The 21,676-nt window shown below is 42.5% G+C and overlaps 1 protein-coding gene across 14 annotated transcripts in view; it reads right to left on the minus strand.

The window, feature by feature from the left end:
• Window positions 1-21,676, minus strand: part of CTNND1 (catenin (cadherin-associated protein), delta 1) — a 50,051-nt gene that overhangs the window by 18,948 nt on the left and 9,427 nt on the right. For 5 of the 14 annotated variants that reach the window (XM_014532171.1, XM_005884757.2, XM_005884758.2 and 2 more), the window contains exons 2-6: window positions 7,942-8,060; window positions 6,224-6,514; window positions 3,705-3,776; window positions 2,819-2,971; window positions 1,605-2,140 (exon numbers count right to left, since the gene is read on the minus strand). In XM_014532171.1, the coding sequence (XP_014387657.1) occupies window positions 1,605-2,140; window positions 2,819-2,971; window positions 3,705-3,776; window positions 6,224-6,418 (956 nt within the window). In that variant the 5' untranslated portion in view covers window positions 6,419-6,514; window positions 7,942-8,060. The remainder of the gene's footprint in view (window positions 1-1,604; window positions 2,141-2,818; window positions 2,972-3,704; window positions 3,777-6,223; window positions 6,515-7,941; window positions 8,061-21,676) is intronic. The other 9 variants (XM_014532176.1, XM_014532174.1, XM_014532175.1 and 6 more) reach the window with 4 other exon arrangements.

The following is a 21,676-nucleotide window of genomic DNA, read 5'->3' on the forward strand; positions in this document are numbered from 1 at the left end:
ACCCAAGAATAAAGGTGAGTCACATGGGAGTTGGATTAGAAGTCCAAGTTACCTGAAAGGGGAGTGACTCAGGTTTAGATAATGGGGCCTATACCCCTGGGCCCAACCCAGTTCACTGTTAACCAAAGCTACCTAATATGAGGAAAGTGAGCATAAAGGCATTTTTTTAGAAGGTCATGACCTCATACAGAAATTCAGCAACAGCTGCTAGGCTATACTTACCATCAAGACATCCACAAATCTTCTCCCCTACTTCTTATTTCCCTTTAACTGGAAAACACTGCCTCTGATTTATTCTAAAGCAGGACTGGCAGCCCATGGGCCAAACCTGTTCTTGTACAGCCCAGAACTACAAATGGTGTTTATATTTAAAAGACTGTAAAAAAAAAACACCACCTCGCCCAGCCAGCATGGCTCAGTGGTTGAGCATCGACCTATGAACCAGATGGTCACGGTTCGATTCCCAGTCAGGGCACATGCCTGGGTTGTGGGCTCGATCCCCAGTGTTGGGCGTGCAGGAGGTAGCCAATCAATGATTCTCTCTCTTCCTACCTCTCTGAAATGAATAAAAATATATATTTTTTTTTTTAAAGAACACTACCACAATAACAATATACAACAAAAATTACATATGGCCTGCAAAGGTTCTTCACAGAAAAGGTTTGCCAGCCCCCATTCTCAAACATTATCTCAAGGCAAACCATCTATCTACCAGTCCAAACATCAATCACTCCCTTTTTCATACCAAAGAATCCCCACGGAAGAGTAGGAAAGTCAGATTGGACAGCTGCTTCCTGACCTCTCAGAGTGTCCATAATGTACCACCCTCTAAGGATACCACCCCTGGTTTCACTTTATAAGCAACTATAAGAACCTACAGAGCTTTTGTGAGATCAAGGTTTGTTTTTAACTTAAGACTAAAACCACAACAGAGAAGGTTTTTGTACCTGTCTATTCTGACCCTGAAAGCCTAAAACTCTTAACACTGTTCTTAATAACAAACCAGAAGCTGAAGAAATTCACAGAACCAAGTGAATATTCCCTAGCCCCAGGCACCAGGCTCCTTTGTGGTGTTCCCTACCACCAAAGGGGCCAGATGTTAGACAGAAATAACAGAAACTCTTGGAGAGAAGCAACGGCCACAGTTTAGGACATAGACCAATAATCATCACAAGTTGTTCTCTATCATTAGAACATATAACTTTTTAAAAAGGAAAAAAAGTGCCGAAACCGGTTTGGCTCAGTGGATAGAGCGTCGGCCTGCGGACTGAAAGGTCCCAGGTTCGATTCTGGTCAAGGGCATGTACCTGGGTTGTGAGCACATCCCCAGTGGGAGATGTGAAGGAGGCAGCTGATCGATGTTTCTCTCTCATCGATGTTTCTAACTCTCTATCCCTCTCCCTTCCTCTCTGTAAAAAATCAATAAAATATATCTTAAAAAATAAATAAATAAATAAATAGGAAAAAAAGCAAGTCGATACTTATTTAAATCAGAAAAGGGAAGAACAGGTGGACTTCCACAAGAAAAAGCAAAGGAAAGGAGACCATAAGGTAATAAGAAGGAAAAGGAAGAGCTATCTTTTCCTTCCCCTTTTCTTGCCTACCTGAGGCGTCGGCGAGGGTCAGAGGGGGTCCCAGTCCGACGGGCAGTGCCATAATCGGACATCATGCCGTAATCCAGGTCATCGTAGCCCATGCTACGTTGGTCATCTTCTAGACCATAAGGCTCTGGATGAAAGCGATGCAAATCTACGCTGCTCCCACCTACCCGAACCTGGGGCTGTGGCCCATAGACATCCTGTCTACTAGGTGCCCGGTAACCTTCCATGCTGGGCCTATACCGTTCCTCAATGCGGGTCACCCGGGACAGACTGCCATAGTTGTCACTGCTACTTGGATAACCATCTTCATAGTGGCGGCTATATCCATCAGGAGGGTAGTGGAAGTTCCTGGGAAGGGTAGCAGTGCCTGCTTGCCCCACGTAGGGACCAGGTCCCCCATTGCCATTCTTACGGAAGTCACGACCCAGTGTCTGGATATAGTTGTTAGAAACTGATGAAGGGTCCACAGGCAGTCCATCAGGTCCCATAGGGATTGGCTGTACTGTCCGTGTTGTCACAGTCTTTACTACTTTCTTGACCTTTAGGTAAGAAAAAAGAAAAATTAATGAAGCCCTGGCCAGCATAGCTCAGTATGTAAAAGTATCGTCCCTACACCGAGAGGTCTCGGGTTCAATTCCCAGTCAGGGCACATACCCAGGTTGTGGGTTCAATTCCTGGCCCAATCAGGGCAAGTGGGGGAGGCAACCAACCAGTGTTTCTCTCTCACATGGATGTTTCTTTACCTCTCCCTCTCTCTCTCCCCAACCCCCTCTAAAAAAAAAAAAAAAAAATCAATGAAAATGTCCTTAGGGTGAGGATTTAAAGAAAAATTAATGAAGTGTAGAATCTAAGCTTAAATTCTAGACCACTCCAAGAAGAGAAAGAAGCCCTGTCTCCAGCTCACTTTACATAGAAATGCCTTACAACCGCCCTTTATCCTTCTTCCCACCTTATAGGAAGTCCCCAGGCAGGCAAACTGCCCTTGCAGTAAGTATGCCTATAAGGATAGCTACTGTAGATCTTGATACACCTTCTCTTCTCCATTCCATTCCATCTTCCCATATCTCATCTATCTTCTATGTCTGGACAGAGATCACTTTCGCTTTCACTACAGATCAGTAGCCCTCATCCACCTTAATTAAGTGCTTAACCCCTCCCCTAATAGAAACCATAGGAAGACCTCATACAAATCCCAGACCTTATAAATCTTAGCTTACTGTGGTCTCTGTGCGGCGAGTGGTTCCATCATCCGAGGTTTCCACAGAGACAACAGACATGGCTCCCTCAGGGTCTTCCTCCGTATAGGTCTCCACAATCTGCCCTGGCTCCTGCATCCTGGGGATGGTGCTATAGAGAAGGTGACTGTGATCCTATAGAAAAGAGAAAAAAGATAAGAGTTACTGTTAAGCCATATATAGTAACAATCCATCCCAATGAGGAGTACTGTCTTCTAAAGATAGAGACTCCTAATGCATCTTCTATGGGCCCCAGGACTTTAGAGGGGTGGCTGTCCCCATCTTTTGAACTTGTACAGAAAGGCAGGAGATATAATTTCCCAGTTCTAACAAACATGAACTGAATTAACTATAGCCATTATCAACAACCAAGTGACAGAAACAGAAGATTTCACTTCCCATTTCTGGCCATTTAAGTGAATTTGAACTGTGCTAAGTGCAGCTACATCTACATCTGAGTGGTCCTTTAAAAAAGTTCACCCAGAAAAGAACTTTTAAGATTAACCAGAAAATCTCAGTAAGAGCCATCTTCTGACTAATTCTGTTACCCTTCAGGTATTGCCTAAGGCTCAAGACCAGCCAGAGTTCAGGTAGGATTTTCTACAAAGTAGACACACACCCATTCTAGAAAGGGGATATAGTAGTTGAGAAATCAAATACTGGATCAATGGTCATTGAAATTCATTCCAAAATAAAAACTACATATATTCTTTGAAGCTCTACTGTTTTATTTTCCTAAATAGAAGAAACCAATTAATGGGTGCTTACAGTGTGCCAGGCACTTAACAAGACACCTATATGCTTTTATAGGCTGGGGAAGTATGAAGATATACATAATGCAACCCAGGCCTTAAACCCAAAGAATTACCTGGGGTCCGTTGAGTTTCAGATCTGAAAATTTCTGTCGCTCAAGGTCAGCATCGCCCACAAACCGGCCGTTCTGAAACATAGCCCACAAGAAGACAATTCATTTTGTGGCCTTCCTTTGCTCTATCAAACACAAATGATCTTTTTTCCAAACAGGAAAAGGACTTTCAAGAAGATATTTGTGGCCTGGAGTCTTTCTGTCAGTACTCGTAAAAGAACCACATCACTCCTTAGTCTTAGCACTTTCTCAAAATTGGAATTGGACCTGGAACTCTGGCAGACTGGGTCTCTGGAACATAAGAATGCAAGCTCCATGAGGGCAGACAGTTTGGGGGAATGGGGTTGCCAGTTTTGTTTAATAATGTACCCCCTTGTGCCTTGAACAGTGCCTGGCACATAATAGACACTAAACTACTTGCCAAATAAATAGCAGGGACTTAGATAAGTTTCCCAGAACACTATCTTTTTGGAAAGCCATACGAATATAAGGAAAGTTAGAAAGGCTAGGTTGGGGAGTTTCCAAAAGCCTTCTTTATTGCTCTACTACTACTGGAAACTCCCATACCAGGCAGCTTTTTAAAGAAAGAAGCAAGAGCTATGAGTCTCCCTTTCCAAAAAGGAAGAAAACAAGTACCCCCAACTCCCCTCAAGCAAACAGATATCTCAACATCTTCATCATCAATTACTGAAGTCACAGAACACATAAAAAAAGTCACCCTTACGTTGTTCTGTCTTAAACAACAGGAAATAGACTATTGGCATTATACTACATAAAAATACATTTGACTGCTCTTCTTCCAATAGAATACAGTGAGATCCAGTCACCTTGGGAGACTCCTCCCCCACCCTACTCCCATTACATAGAGTGTGTAATGCTGTAGGGAGAGGAAGTTAAACATTATTTTCAGGAAGAAGGAAGGGTGTGGTTTCATTGCTGAGCAGAAGTTAAAAATAAAAGAGAGATACAGGGAAACTATATACTATAAATCCTGGAATTCCCCACCACCTCCAAGCCTGAGCAATCTTGCTCTCCCCTTTCAATATATGCCTCTCATCCCTAACCCTCTATTCTGGTGTTTATAGAAATCCTAGGAATGTTACAAACATACTGCCTCCAAATTCCTGACCATCCCCCAATAGGAATTCTGTCTTCTCTGTCTTAAAAATAATTAAGAAATCAGTAAAAAAGGGCTACTGAAGCATGAACACTGTTCTTAGTTCCCATTAGAGATCTCTTAAGATGCAGTCTATCAGGCAATGCCTAGAGATTATACCTACACGCGCGCACACACACACACACACACACACACACACACACACACAAAACCTCAGACAGATTACATCATAGCAAAGTCAGACTAGAGAAACCATAAGAAACACAAGATACTTCTTATTTCTAACACCAACTCTCCCAAGTCACATCACAGAGCCAGCCAACCCAGAGACCACTGGCTCCTGTGGCTATCTGGGTTAAACTGCAGCATGATGCTCCCTCTCCAACTCTAACCAACAAAATTAACAATGACCCCTTCCTCCAAGACATGATTTGCACAGCCAACAAAAAGAGCACACAAGAACAATATGGAACAGGAATACACAATTTATGAACACTGCCACACCTCCTGAGTACATACTGTTCCCTGAAGGAGACTGAATTGGAGTAGAGAGTACAAGGTGCCCAACTTCCCTGACCACAAGCAAGCATTTACCTTCCTGAATTTCTGATACCAAGGGGGAGGGATAGGAGATCAGAAAAAACAGAAGTAACCTGAGTACAACTCCAAACTATATGATCTACTATTATTAGAAGTGCATACCAGCCCAGCTGGTGTGGCTCAGTGATTGAGCATCAACCCATGAACCAGGAGGTCACCAGATGATTCCTCGTCAGGGCATATGCCCAGGTTTCGATTCCCAGGAGGGAGTTAGCCAATTGATGTTTCTCTCTCATCTATGTTTCTATCTCTCTCTCCCTCGCTCTTCCTCTCTCTCTCTCTTAAGTCAATAAAACTTTTTAATTGAATTGAATACCAACCCAGAAATCCCACTCCAGCAAAACTGGAAATCAGGTGGATGCTTCTAGAAGTAAGTGCACCCAACTCAGCAGAGCAGCAATATTCCCTATCTCTTAATCAGTATTTGTCATCCTTGTAAAGACTCATCATATGCCGAACCGGTTTGGCTCAGTGGATAGAGCGTCGGCCTTCGGACTGGAAGGTCCCAGGTTTGATTCCGGTCAAGGGCATGTACCTTGGTTGTGGGCACACCCCCAGTAGGGGGTGTGCAGGAGGCAGCTGATCGATCTCTCTCATCGATGTTTCTAACTCTCTATCCCTTTCCCTTCTACTCTGTAAAAAATCAATAAAATATATATTTAAAAAAAAAAAAAAAAGACTCATCATAAAGCATGGGCTCTGGACAGCCCATCACCATGAGGAAAGTAGTTTCCCAAGAAGAATCACAGCCTCTCTATGACCAGGCCAAAGTCCTACCTGCAGGTCTGATGGAGAGGGGGGTTACCTGATGCCGGCGGGTGAGGGTGCCGTTGGCCATGAGTGGGTTGGCATCTTGTGGTGAGACCCGGACGCGTTCCAGTTGCGCCGAGACGTGGCGCCGTTCCTCCTCCAGCGCCCGGGTCAGCTTCTCAAACTGGGCCTCTTGTTCCTTCACAGAGGCTAAGATGCTGGCGGTCGACTCCACCTCTGAGTCGTCCATGAAGGTAAGGGGCAGAGCCGCAGCAGGGCGGGGTAAAAAGGAAGTTGGATCACAGAGGGAGGAGGAAGGAGGGAGAAGGCCCCCCCTCACTTCACACTACCGGGGAGAAGGTAAGAGAGAGGAGAGAAAAGGTCACAGGTCAGAGAAGACAGATGAATTATTCATCCCAGAGCCAAAGATGCCCTCTTGTGGTTTTCACTGCAGTGCAGAAAGCGAGCCACCACCAAGTCTGAGAGCCCATCACCAGTGTCTGCTCAAGCAGGATCCTTTGCCCATTACCCTCTTTAATACCCCTCCAGAAATAACTACTGAAAGGTACAACTAGATCCCAGTCTCTACACTGTTGGTAGGAGAGGAAGAATGTGGCTAAGTGCTGTAGTCATGACATGAGATTAAAATTATATTCTTTTTCCCTGGAAAATTTTGCTGGCATCAACTTAATGGAAGTTGTACAAACAAACACTGTCCTGAAGGGGCAAGCCACTTCTAGAGATAAAGGGACAGTTACAAATCTTAATATCTCACCCAAAACTGAACACTGAAACTGCTGCATTGGTGGCAAAATATACTAAATGAATATGCTAATTAAAAGACCAACAAAAAGTGAAGTAGAAAAAACTTCCCACCAACAAAGCTGGGAAACAAGATTAAGGCCCTCATATTTAATACATTTATGAGGGAGCCTTTCTACTTTTCAAAACTATACTACAGTACTGGGGGCAAAACATGTGCCTTGGCTAACAGAGACAAGAAAGCAAGAGAGGCACTAAAAAAACCTCTGTGTAAAAAGGCACAATTTTCAGTGTCCTTTAGCTCTTTGTGGAAGAAAAGAAACATTAGGCTCAAACTAGGAAACCATCCCTCAGAGTAGTTCATATTGTAATCTCAGACAAGCAATGCCTCGAACTTCCTACACCTGTTATTCAGCAGAAGCTCTAAACCAGTGGTTCTCAACCTGTGGGTCGCGACCCCTTTGGGCGTCGAACGACCTTTCACAGGGGTCGCCTAAGACCATCCGAAAACACATATATAATTACATATTGTTTTTGTGATTAATCACTATGCTTTAATTATGTTCAATTTATAACAATGAAATTGGGGGTCACCACAAAATGAGGAACTGTATTAAAGGGTCGCGGCATCAGGAAGGTTGAGAACCACTGCTCTAAACAGACTATATTTTTACCTCTTTACTTATTCTAAACTCAAGGTAATATCAAAACATCTACAAGGTTTATATGTATTACTTATAAAATAAATGATAGTTAAATTAGGAATGAAGCGTTTCCCATGCCATATTACATAAACTGCAAGCTGGCTAGTAAATGGAGGAGCATTGTAGTCATAATCTTGGGCTTAATGGGGTTTCTCTCTTGCATGCTGGCTATGGCAGACTTTATGGCCAGTCCAAAACACCATGTTGAAAGGCAAATCCTCTCCCCTCCCCCACCCTCTCATCAACCCCTAAAAAAAAAAAGACACTTAAATTTTTTAAATCTTAATAAACATATTTCCATACACACCTGTTAAGAGAAGGTCGTAATTGATTGTTTTAACACAGAGAACAGCCCAGTCTAGATTCGAAAAATCATGGGAGAAGCATCCCAGCCACCACAGCAAGGAGGAAGCAGGAAGTAGAGAGCTGCAGAAATATTTGGAGGAAAAATGGAAATGAGAGAAGAAATAAACATACCCAATGCATTCAAAAATAAAAAGAGCATGGACAGGTATTGGGAGAAAGACAATCTGGGAATGAAAGGGAATAACTGAAAATATGACTGGGAATTGCTTAATATGACAAGCGTCCTTTGGACTTTGCTGTTTTCAGATACCTGGACCTTGGATGTAGCTTTCATTAAAACCTGGATCCTACTGTCATATCAGAGGTTCCTCTACTTGTACTTATATACAGAATCAGGAGCAGGTTATAATATGAATAAAAATTCACTTACCCCCTGTTCCCAGCAACCAAATTGGAAAGGGGAAAAAAACAAAAAACAAAAAACACGCTGTTGGAATGCCCTTCCCCCTCCTAAGACAGAAACCTCAAAGCCCAGTCCCAGCATGCCCACAAAGATATTGAGAAACCAGTGCAATAGTATAGTAGGGAAGACATGTGGAGACTAGCCTAGGCTTTGCTTCAGTTCCCTTTCCCACGCTCTCCAGAGCCCCACCAAGCACACTTGGGCCTCTTTGCTTTATACAGGCATACTTCAGAGATACTGCAGTTCAGTTCCAGATCACTGCAATAAAGCAAGATGTATGTAATCTTTTTGCTGGTGGAGGGTCTTGGCTTCAATTTGTGAAAAACACAACATCTGTAAAATGCAATAAAATGAGGTATGCCTGTATAGGGAGCATTCAGCAAGCAAGAGTACCCAGAGTAACTGATAAATGGGTGCTCAATAAACTCCCTATTTAAGTTTCCATCACTCAGACTTCTTCTAGTGGATCCAGTCCCTAAATCCAAGAATGTGGTAGCCCTTTTCTAAATTCCTCCCACTTCCAGTTCTAGGCTCCCACAATCACTTATCAACTTCTGTTCTTTTCATTCCATAACCCACTGTTACTTTTTCATATTCTCACCCTACATTCCAACAGGATACTCAAATGGCTTTAATAAGTACCCTTATTTTTAAAAAAGGTTGCTCCCTTTTCATCTCCATTTCTTCATTTTAAGCACTTGCCATATCTGCTATTACAATGACCTATGAACCTTCCACACCAAGAGGACTCTTGAGTTCAGGAGAGATTCTTCCAGTTCTGGGTTTCAACAGGGCCTGAACTGCAGTTACCACTCTGGTAGCCTCTACCCTGTAATTTTCTTTGCTAATAAAAGCTCAAACTACCACTACTATGGGGCATACAGTGACAACACTCCCCACTACACAGAGAAATAGTCTGTCACCCTTCCATAAATGGCAACTTTTTGCCCTCACGACTTTAATTCAATAAAGGGAATTAGGAAGAATAGCAGGAAAACTACTCAGGACTCTAAGTCAGGAAGCAGTATCTTTTCCTAGCTTCGTGGCTTTAAAAGCTGACCACTTGACTCTAATTTGAAGAAGAGGACAGCACAGTTAAGTAGAAAGAAATTCAGATTTCCTAGGCATGGAGAGATTTTCTGCCTGAAAGAGAGTAGAAGCAGAGGCTGTGTAGGACCAGAATAGGACTCAGAAGTCTGGTCCCAGTCCTGGCTCTGCCACTAGCCAACAATGGCAGCAGGTCACTGCCATGTTCTCAGTAAAATCCCAATACCACTAGCCCAGTTTAACTCAGAGTTGCTGTAAGGATAAGGTGACATAATGTATATTATACAAATATGAGGTATTGAGTTGTTTCAAGAGCTAGTTTCTATCTTCCCATTACATTACTTAATAATGGTAATGCCTCAGCCCAAAAGTATTTTGTGAACTAGTAGGTAAAAATAATTGAATCAAGAGCATAACTGGGTTCTAAGGAGTGGATAAGCTTGTTTTCCTACTCCAACTCTATTTACTAGTAGGTCCCACCTAGGCCAGTGTTTCTGGGACATAGAGTGCTTCTCCGGGGTCTGGCAGTCATCATCACATTACACTTCTGCTGTAAGTTCTTGAATACTTATTGGAGGCCTTTGCAGTTTATTACCAAGGAGAAAATTAAGGTGAAAAGAACTAACAATTACTGAATGTATATTATCCTGGCAATTCTTACAACAACCCTAAGGAAGTTTTACTGCAAATGAGAAAACTGGTTCTAAGTGAAGAAATTAACCAAGGTCTCAGTGAATAGCAAGTTTTGAATTTAATCCCAGATCTATGCCATTTCACAGTCTGAGTTCTCTTTATCCTGCATGCTGTCAAGTCCAAATAATTCAGTCCAGTATGAGATGGATGGTCCAGCCCTTCTTCCCTACAACCCTTGAGAGCATTTCTCCTCAACATCACAGGAAAGGAGGGGGGTTCCATTTATCTTTGGGTTAAAGGATCATCCACATGTCTACATAAAAGATATAAGTAGGGGAATGAAAATAAATGGGAGGAAAAAGAAAGCATAGTTGGGGAAGAGAATGAAGGAATTAGGCAAGTTATTAACACATTGTGTACCGCATAGAAATCTCTAAGACATACGCCAGGGACCGCACGTTTTTGGGCAAACTGCACGTTATTTAAATTATCATAATGCACTTTAGGTGTTGTTTTTCAATAATTATAACATTTTTATTTACAAAAACAATTAAACAATTAAAGTTCCTAGTACTTTTTTAACGTATGGTACTGCGTAAAACATTTTCCTCTATGAAGAGGGACCAAACAAAATTTACGTAAGTATCTAGATTCGCTCCTTTTTCCATGGGCGTGAAAAACGAGAACACTCGTGAGCGGTCCTAACAGATGGCGCGCGAAACACGAGAAAACTCCTGAGCGGTACGAAATGTGTTAAGTGCACTGCCTCATAACTCAGAGACTTAAGGAAAGATTCTTCTCGATGCCACACACACACACACACACACACACACACACACACACACACTAGAATAAGTGTAATGTATTTGAAAATATTAAGTGGCAAACCTGGAAAGGTGTTGTGTTGGCCTGGACTCATAAGACCTTCTTGACTCAAACTATCAAAGTCAGTTAATGGTTTACAGATTCTGGTCTGTTATATACACACACACACACACACACACACACACACACGTGTGTGTGTATGTGTGTGTGTGTGTGTATATAACAGACCAGAATCTGTAAACCATTAACTGACTTTGATAGTTTGAGTCAAGAAGGTCTTATGAGTCCAGGCCAACACAACACCTTTCCAGGTTTGCCACTTAATATTTTCAAATACATTACACTTACTCTCATTAAAAAAAGACGATCATGGAACTCCCAAAGTGAAGGGGACAGGGCACATAAAATGAGCCTTGCTACTCCCTAAGACTAGATTTTCTGGAAATACCTAATTTTTCTCTTAACGAGTCACAGGTCCTATGAGTCTACAGCAAGACTCCAGCATTCAAGTAATGACAATGGTTAAATATTCAGTCTCTTGTGTAAGAATTCCAAACCAAAAATAGTTAAATTGAATCAAGTACCCAAAAGGACCAAACAGTTGAACAACAGCAAGGGGGGGGTGGGGGGAGGGGGATCACTTGCCTGGAGCACAATCCCTATAATGATTTGTTCTACTATAAACTGGCCATAGAATATAATTAGGAATTACAGTTCTTAGCAATTAAGAACAGACTTTGGAATCAAATTGACTAGGCTAAAATCCCAGCTCCATTGCTTCTTAGTTATATGACTTTGGGCAAAGTACCATAATCTCTAAACGTCATGGGTTTTTTTGTAATATGGGAGAAATAAAAATACATAGGGTGGTTATGAGGATTAAATGAGACAATCCACATAAAGTACTAAGAGAAATGTCTTGACACACAGAAAGCTATTAATACAAATAATAGTAGAAATAGCAACACAAGGGACTAGAGTTTTGGTGGTGTTGGTAGAACCTTTGAATAAAAGATATGTCTCCACATGCTCCCCTCTCCCATCTACAGTAGTCCTGTAGACTACAGGAATTCTTTACACTCCCAAAGGGAAAAACAAAATCAAACTCCAGACTAGGGGTCAAAAAACCTCGGTTCAAGTCCTGATTCTGCCAAAAACTAGCTGTGAGAACATAGAGAAGTTATAACCCCTGTAAGCTTCAATTTCTATTACTTTTTCAGAGTTTAGCTTTAATGGGCTGATATATGTAAAATTTTAGGCTGGGTGACACTGAACCTCTCTGTACCTCCATGCAATTCAGGGAAGTATATCCAAAGATATGACCAGACTTAGGCAAGCAAGCCTCTGAGGAAAGAGGAGAAAATTATTTGTCCTAAGAATTCTAAACCCCACAAAATAGTCTTTGAGTCCTTAGGAAAGAAATGTTATCTTCTATCGCCAGCCCCAAAATCAGCTTTCCTCCTTTCTTCCTATTTATTCATTATGAAATCAAAACGAATATCACAAAGTTATGCTCTTCCTGTAAAAGCAATGATAAGCAAAACTCCTCTTCTGTCATCCTAGGGATTTTAAATTGCTTTTTTAAAGCACACTGAGCCCCCTCCTACTGAAGAATACTGACCAATAAAATACAGCACCTGGCCCTCGCCAGCTTGGCTCAGTGGATAGAGTGTCGGCCTGTGGACTGAAGGGTCCTAGGTTCGATTCCGGTCAAGGGCATATGCCCAGGTTGCAGGAGGTAGGAGGCAGCCAATCGGTGATTCTCTCTCATCATTGATGTTTCTATCTCTCTCTCCCTTCCCCTTCCTCTCTGAAATCAATAAAAATATTTTAAAATATATATATATAAATATATACTTATATATAGTACCTGTAATACTACAGAACTACATTATATACATTCAAGCCAAAAAAGGTAGGTAGGTCTTCTAGATATCTAACAGGTATTAATTTGCCTTAACTGGCATTTGTCCCAAAATTCAAAGCAATTATTCTTGTTCAACCACAAGAGAAAATTGCCATTTTACTTTTAAAATAATATATTTTGTCAACAGTTTTTCCATAGCTTCTTATCACAAGGAGTGCTTGTACCACAGTCCAAAGCCTAAGTAACACACCACCACCACCACCACCACCACCACCACCATTTGATGTTCCAGAAGCTCAGTCAGACAATTCTAGTATTTCAGTCTCACTTCTGCACTAACCCTAAAAACCTGGCATGATTTGCATTAAGACTAAAGAGAACTCTGCTTACTTCACAATCTCATTTCAACTGAGCACTTCTCATAGTTACTAAACTAATATTCTGGAAATGGCCTTGTTTAGGTGCTAGCAATTTCTGAACTTCCCTGTGGATTTTTTATGCTAGGCTCTCCTTCTCTCTCCCCTTAAGGGCATCCAAAAGGTTAGCTGAAGGAGTTTCACTCCGACAAAGATTCACTGTGTCTACCATGAATCTCTCTGGTGACTTAAGGAAGTCTTTCAAAGAATGATACATTCTATCTACTTGGGGTTTCAAAGAAAAGAAGAAAAATAAATATATAAGTTTTTAAAATACTCCTTGTTAAAAGGAGGTTGAGCTGGCCCAAAGTTATCTGACAGGATTTAAAGTTTTACTGTGACTTAAAATTTTTTAAAAATCACGTCCACCATCTTAACCCCAAATTTGGAAACCAGATGGAACATTCTTCTTGTTCTCTTTTCCCCTCTCAAGTATTCTGGAACCCCCTCCCTTACCCCACCCCAAATCATAACATACTAAAATGGCTAATGCCAAACTAGCTTTGAAGCAAAGGAAGGGTGTGGCTCTTAGCTAGTGAGGGGGCCCAAGACTGAAAGGGTATGGAAAGAAACTAAACCTGCTTCTCTCTAGAGCATGTATGACACACACACAGGACTGGTCTAACAAGTCCTTCTGATCTCTCAGGCCAGGCCTCCTCCTTCTCCTCCCCCATCATCCACATGCCTCTCCAAAGCCCTCTGGGACAGATAAAAGAATTTTCTCTCAATCCTGAGGGTCTGGGGCACACTAAGTTACTTACCTGGATCCCTGTTGCAACTCTGCCAAAGGGGCCTCACTTAGCCTTATAAGGAGAAAGTAGAGCTGTAGGGAGAGGCCGATAAGAAAACAAAGATAAAAGGGAGGGGCAAAAACAGAGGGAGGTGTCAGACTGGAGGAAGGGGAGAGGCCAATTGCCTTTCTCCTCCTACAAGAGGAAGAAAAAGAGAGGGAGGTCAGGTACACAATGGGCACTGAGAAAAAGTCTAATCAAAATGGAAAAGTATTTATTTAACTCTTGTGTCATAAAAGAAAAATTCTAAAATTATCTAGGACACCTCGTACCCTACCCTAGGGGAGAAAAAAAATTTTCATGGAAAAAAAACTTAACCTTAGGGTTTACTAGAGATCACCCACCTGAGCTCCACATTTCTTTTTGAAAGAGGCAGCTTCTCACCAACTACCACCCCCAACCCCTCCTTACTTTCTATCTATGGCATTCCCACTCCCACTATCTCTTTGCCCATCATCTGAAGATCACTTGGAAAAGTTGAGCATGTAACTGAGTCGTATTTACACAGTCCTGCTTCCTCAGAGCCCTTTGAAGAGAGCAACAAGAAACCCCTTCCATCAGGTTTAGTATACAGTTCCCTCTGAGGCAAGCAACAAGGAAATCAGAGGAAGTGTGAAGGTACTATTTCATCTATAGGACAGAGAGCTGAAGAAAATGTTTCTCCCTATCTTAAAAAAAAAAAAAATCTGACCTTACAGGGGAAGAAAAGTTGTGAGTTGTTAATTATTAATCTCCCCCTATAAGTTATCACATAATCTTTTCAACAACTTCTGAGGTAATATTGGCCCCTTTTTTATTTATTTTTCTTTCTTTTATTGATTTTTTTTTTTTTTTTAGAGAGAGGAAGGGAGGGACAGAGGGAGGGTTGGAGAGAGAGAGAAACATCAATGTGAGAAACATAAATCAGTATGCACAAAGACCTGGGATTGAAGCTGGCTATTTTTTTTTGGGGGGGGGGGGTCGGTTTTTGGTGTTTTTTAAATCCCCATCCGAGGATATTTTTCCATTGATTTTGAGAAAGAGAAAAGGAGAAAGTGAGGGGGAGGTGGGGAGAGACACATCACTGGTTGCTTTTGGCACATGCCCTAAACCGGGCCAGGGATCAAACCTGCAGCCAACCAAGTACTACATGTCCTTGACCAGGAATCGAACCCAAGACCTTTCGGTCCTCGGTCCAATGCTCTAACTACTGAGCATACCTGGCCAGGGCACTGGTCCCTTTTTAAACTATATGTCAGAAGCATTCAAAATGCTGCCCAAAGCCATATACCAGTAAGTGCTGGAAAAGCATCTGTTCTACTCCAAGTCCATGTTCCTTCTCCTGGACAGAGTGAAAGGAGCATGAAGTTTCTATGCTTCTTGTGGTTAAAAGTTATTCTAACTCCAATAGAGCTGAATTGACTGAGATGAGAGAGGATGGGGGTGGAAGCAGCTAGATCTCTGGTCTTACCTTCACGTTAAAGAGCAATTCTGTGGAAGAATAGCTTGCAATCTACCTCAGATTTCCCATGTTATAAGGAACAAGAACTCAGGAGGGATGGTGCAAGGAGAAAAGTAGTACTACTTTGTACAAGTACAAAATTTGTACAAAGTCACTTAACTTTCCACTGGAACGCCTGTTCTAGACATCTGGCTATATGCCATCTTTTCTAATCGCCCCCACATCAAGAAAGAAACTCTCATCACAACTCTCCCTACTCTCATATTTAATGTGACATCTTACTAAACCAAATGCAGAGATCAGTGTTGGGGTTGAAAAACAGAAGGAACTAGAAACAGGGAAGACTGTGCTAGCCAGCATCAGACAGAGGGGAGGGATTGTTCTAGCGGTATGTTAGCAATCTGCCTCTAGGGCAGCTGTCCTTCCCAGCAATCAAAGACTGGTTTGTGTGTATGTGCTCTGGGGCCAGCCAGCTTGGCAAGAAGTTTAAGGACTCAGCCACCCAATCCACAGTGAGAAGAGATGACCATTTCACAGCGGGAATGGAGGGCAGGGAAAAGACAAAACAAGGCAAAAAAAGGAAGGAGGAGGGGAACAGAGAAGTGCTACGGGTGCTATTTCAGTCTAGATGGTCACCAACTGGTGGTCTGTGAGGTCCAAAAGGTTGGCGACCGCTGGTTTAAGGAAACCTTTGGAGCAGCGGTCGCCAACCAGTGGTCCTCAGACCACTGGTGGTCCATGAGGTCCGAAAGGTTGGTGACCGCTGGTCTAAATAGAGGGGGGAGAAGGGGAGGCCCAGAAAACTACCAATCATTCTCTAGTTATGTGCAAACAGACTTGCCAATACCTCTCAATACTAAAATCAAAGAATGGGTAGGTTTCTCCAGTTCTGGATGTAGTAGGGTGCCAATTGAAAGGACGAGATCTAAAGTGTAGGGCCCCAGCAATGCCTTCCAAAATATCTGCAATATGTAGTTTAAAAATTACATAAACATCTATCTCCTAGAATTTCTTTCTTAATTAAATCCTAGAGATCTATAAATAATAGTAGCACACGCAAAAACTCAGTGAGATCCCCAATGCTAAGAGATGGAGCACATTTCTATAACTCAAGTGCTAAGATGCAAAGGGCCACAGTCAGAATTGACCCTCCCTAGTCCCTCGGAGTAGCTAGATGCTCTGAGACCCATTAGACACACAAAGGCGGCTCTCTTCTCAATAGAGGCTTGCAGCAGAGCTCCTCTCCAAGGACAAAGAGATTTCACAGGAGAACCACAAAGACATCGCCCCTCTCCGTTTCCCCACTCCCAGCTTTCTCACTTCCTGTCACAGTAGCACCAGACCACAGTCTCCCAGAAACAAACAAATACAAAAGTGCTGGATTCTGGGCTGCAGGCCAACCGCATTCCAGGGCATCCTGTCTACCAATCACCAGCCAGAGCTCCCACTTTGCCCTGCTCAGTTCCTTATCATGTTCGGGGAAAACAACCCTCCTCCCTGCCCCAAGCCAACGCTGCATAGGACAAAGCTCAGGCCTTTAAAAATCAGCAGAAAGATATTGTGTGTGGATCTAGGGTTGGAGTGGGTAAGGGGATTTTTAAGATTCCTATTTGGCAAGTTTCTTCACTTTGGAGACACTGCACTGGGGATTTTAAAACTACTGCTGCTATTATACTCAGCTCAGCTACATGTAATACATCCCAAAGAAAGCTTCATCATGCCAATCTGATCTCCAAACTGGATTCAGTCAATGGAATATTCCCACCTGGAGAACTACTCTAGGACACATCCTCTGTCACCTTCTCCATCACCCATTTCCACTGTCCTCCAAGTCTTTCAACACTTTTCCCCCACAAGCATAAAGCTGAGTCCTAAGAGGCCCCACAGAGAACAAACAAAGGCAGCGGACTCCACCCTACAAAGAGGCAGGATATAGGCACCAGCAGGTGCTAGGAGCAAAGTTCCCTACTTCCCTAGGGAATGAGAGGAGGATCCCTAAGAATTGCACAGTAGCCCTGGCAACAAAGAGGTCAAGACAAAACCTCAGCTTTTTTTGCTCACCACTCCCCGCCTCTGGGTCAGGGGCTGTAGATTTGGAACCTTGTCAGAAAAGAAAGCCTCCCTTCCTAATAAGGGTTCTCAGCTGCTTCCAAGACTGGGAGAAAGATACATTTTTCCATTATCTTGTACAAGCCCAATGGACCTTAGCCCTTAACCCCAGAAGCAAAGATGCAGACAGAAGTCAAGTTCTGTTAGCCAGAGTTTCTTGAAATCCAAAGTAAAGCCCTCTGCCCAAAGGGCTCAATTCCCTTTGCAGAAAGCATAGCACAAGGCTCAGCAGAGTTCTCCAACCAGAGGGATATTCCAGGCATAATATACCACCATCTTTTCTCCTAATTTCCTTATCATTCTTGGATCTATTAAGAAGTACTCTGGGCTAAACTCTGATTTAGACAGTACATGATGCAAAAGGAGCTAAGTCTAAAACAGCACAACTTAGCCCTAACCAGTTGTGTTCAGTGGTTAGAGCGTGCCCCCACCCCCTCGGACCAATGGGTCGAAGGTTTGATTCCCGATCAAGGGCATGTACCTTGTACCTCAGTTGCAGGCTCTATCCCCAGCCCAGGTCAGGGCTTGTGCTGTAGACAACCAATCAATGTATCTTTCTCACATAGATGTTTCTCTCTCCCCCCTCTCCCTCCCTTCCACTCTCTCTGAAAATCAATGGAAAAATATCCTTGGGTGACGATTTAAATAAATAAAGAAATAAAACAGCACAACTTAGGAGAAATTAGTACATGTCTAAATCTGATATAACTAGGCAGAAAGAGGTAGGGCAGGAATATACACAATAGTCAGCCATTCCAGGGCTAGAGAGAAAAGAGAATATTTAGCAACACTGTTTTAGAACAGAATTTCAAAAGTAGGGCCTAGCCACTGCAAATTTTATCAATGAAGCACAAAAAAAAACAATAGTTTAAGATCTCTTACCTAGCATTAAATCAGAGTAACTCCCTTTTTCTCTCAAGAACAACTGAAAAATTAGTTACAATTGTTAGTATTCTTATCAGATTCTCCCTCATTCATAGCCCTGACCAAATAAATCAGTCAGTTAAGTACTATAGTGGTAGGTGGATACACAAAAGCAAATAAAAATAATAGTCTAGTAGGAGAGCTTTCTGAGATATTTGAGAGAGAGAGAAGTAAAAGACACACCCCAGAGACACAGAACTGGACACACCTAGATCAATGCTGCTGCTCCAAAAGGATGCCTGACAGGTTCTCTGCCTCGAATGGTGGTTGAGACAGAAAAAGAGTGCTGACTCCGAAATATAGTCACCCAGGGTATGAGGGAGGAAAGAGACTAGTACAGCCAACTGATTACAATTCAGCAGGACTTCAGCAGAGGTTCTGGTTCTAATTGTATCTCTAGCTGTTTGCAGACATATTTGGAAAATCCACTGAAGGAATAATGAATGGGTAAGAAGAAAGTCAATGGAGGGGCCCAACGACTTAAGATGAATACTCAATGGTTGGAAAAGCATGAATCTGTTTTGCTAACTTTCCACATTTCCCTTTCTCACCAAATCAGGCCCAACGCTGAAAGCACTGGAGGGAGGGGAGGCAGAGAAAAGAATGTGATTGGGGAAGGTTAGCTACATTACAACTAGCCAGTGTCCCGCATAGAATTAAGAGAATCCAATCCCACTGTTTGAAAGATACTGGGACTCTGCTAAAACACATCCAGTCCCTCTGTCACCCACCATCCCCCACCATCCCCACTCTTAAAAGAAGCATAATTGAGATAGCTTGATGAAGGCACCAGCTGTTTCCACCACTCTCCCTCCCCCCAACTCCAGAGACCACAGTTCAAACTCACATCAAACACTTAATACAATTGACAGGCCAGTAGGAAGGAGAAGCCTGGACTAAAATAGCAGGAAGAGTGCCAACTGGCCCCACTAAGAAGGAATGCATCCTTGGCTCACTGTAAAAATAAGAAACCTTTGACATCCCCTCCCCTCTGCCTAATTATGTTCTCCTTTCCACAACCTATCCCTCAGTGTCAAATGGATTTCAGTTTTTCCTCTACAACTCCTTGATCTATTTTCAAATGTCAGAAAATACAGGGGCAATATAAGGTTGAATGTAAAATAATACTTAGGAGATTGGAAGGCTTCCTGGACTGCAACAGCCAACCCTAGTACAGGGCTCCCACATAAGGACAAGGAGATAGGAGCCCACATAACACTCTTTTCCGTGTTTCAAGTAAGGAAAGAATGGAGAGAACATTGTTTCCACACTTGAACATTAATGGTAACCCAATTTCTCAAGGCATGAGTAGCCAGTTAAAAGTATTAACTTGATCAGCCCCTCCACACCCACATTCTAAGTTGACCAGAGTTAGCCAAGGAGGAAGGGAAGGAAGCCAGAACTTCCTTTACAGACAGGAAGTAACATTGGCCCTTCCTGTCGAATTTTAAACAAATTGTCCAGTTGAGTTTCAATGTTAACATCCTCTCCTGACTTGTTCCACAATTTCAAAATGGAGAGGGGAAATGAAGATTATCTTAAAGTTTCCCTTCCCCTAACAGGCAAGTCCAAGAGTGCTGGCATAACCCGCAAATCAGGTGGTGACATCTGTAATTCTAAAACAGTATAGGATAGCTGGTAGAAAACTTGAGATTAGCCACCTGCTCACCATGTCCACTACCATGAGCTATTCTTCTCTACTTCTCATACTAATTAATGACCACTCACCTGAGAAATCACATAGATATGTTGCTTAACTCAAATGTTTAGGTTTTGTGGTCCTCAAACCTGAAAGCATGGATTTAAATATAAGGATAGATGGAATAACACAATCTTAAATCCTATATTCTAGACTCAGAACCTAGAAAGAACTGTCTCCCTTTGGAATTCTGAATTGCTACCCTGGAGGATATCCCTATTTACATTGCAGATTGGGCAAAAAGATTAATTTTAAAATGTCTTAGTTTAACTTTCCTCCAAGGAACAAAGAACTGTGCCACTTTCTGAAAGATTGGATCAGTTCAATATTCCATCTCAAAAGAAATCCAAACGTCCTAAATCTAGCATTTAAGATCCTAGATAATTCTAGCCTTTTGACAATATCTATATATATAAAAGCCCAGCAACCAGAATGGTGGAACGACCAGAACGCACTGCAGCAGCCAACCCACCTGATCTGGGCCCTGATTGCCCTCCCCCCGACCCCCTGGCCAGCCCAGCCCCCGATCAGCCCCCAACACCTCAATCGGGGACGGGCCAGCCGGCCAACCACCCACGGCCTCTCCCACCTGCCAGCCTGGCCCGATGGGCCCCCATAGGGGCAGGCCGGCCAGACCCCACCCATGCAAGAATTTGTGCACCAGGCCTCTAGTAATAGAAATAATCAAAATCTCTGGATTCAAGTGTTACCCCTGACACTTATCCAAGCAAGTCATTTTAACTTCTGGTTTGAGTAAGATTAAGTGAGTGGCAAAACATTTTTAGAAAAACGATAAAGAGAAATATTTCCCACAAGGTAGTATGTGTCACTAAAGATTTAGGAAAGAAGAATGGCATTGAATAAGATTCTTTCAAGACAACTAACAACATCTACAAATGTAGACATAATACATATCAAGCAGTTACTTTAAAGCAACTTCAAAATTTGGGGGAGCCCAGACAATGTGGATCAGTGGTTGAGTGCTGACCCATGAACCAAGAAGTCACCAGTTCTATTCCCAGTCAGGGGGTCAGGGCACATCCCTGAGTTGTGGACTCAATCCAGGCAGTTGATGTTTCTATCTCTCTTTCCCTCTCCCTTTCACTCTCTCTCAAAATCCATAAAAATGTATTTGTAAAAATATTTGGGGGAATCTCTGATTGCCTAGAATATTTCCTATGCAAGATGATACAGTTACCTGACTATAGGAAAAAGAAATAGAAGGGGGGGAAAAAGTTTCATGATTGAGGTCATCTCCCAAGGATGATATTAAGTAACAGATGACAACTAGATAGGTATAATTAAAGGAAGAACAGGGGTTAAATAAGGTCAAGCTAAACTCCAAACAAGGGAGGCAGAGACTTCCTTCACTGAGGGACAGACTAGCTAAACCAGAAATCTACAGAGGGAAAGTAAGAATGGATGATTCAAGACACAAGTACTCTGGTAATCAGAAATCCTTTTACTTTCCCATATGGGGTTACCACAGAACATCACTAATTGGTGCTTCCTCCATCTTAC

The sequence above is a fragment of the Myotis brandtii genome, unplaced genomic scaffold, assembly GCF_000412655.1.
Source record: "Myotis brandtii unplaced genomic scaffold, ASM41265v1 scaffold854, whole genome shotgun sequence".
Classification (NCBI taxonomy): domain Eukaryota; kingdom Metazoa; phylum Chordata; class Mammalia; order Chiroptera; family Vespertilionidae; genus Myotis; species Myotis brandtii.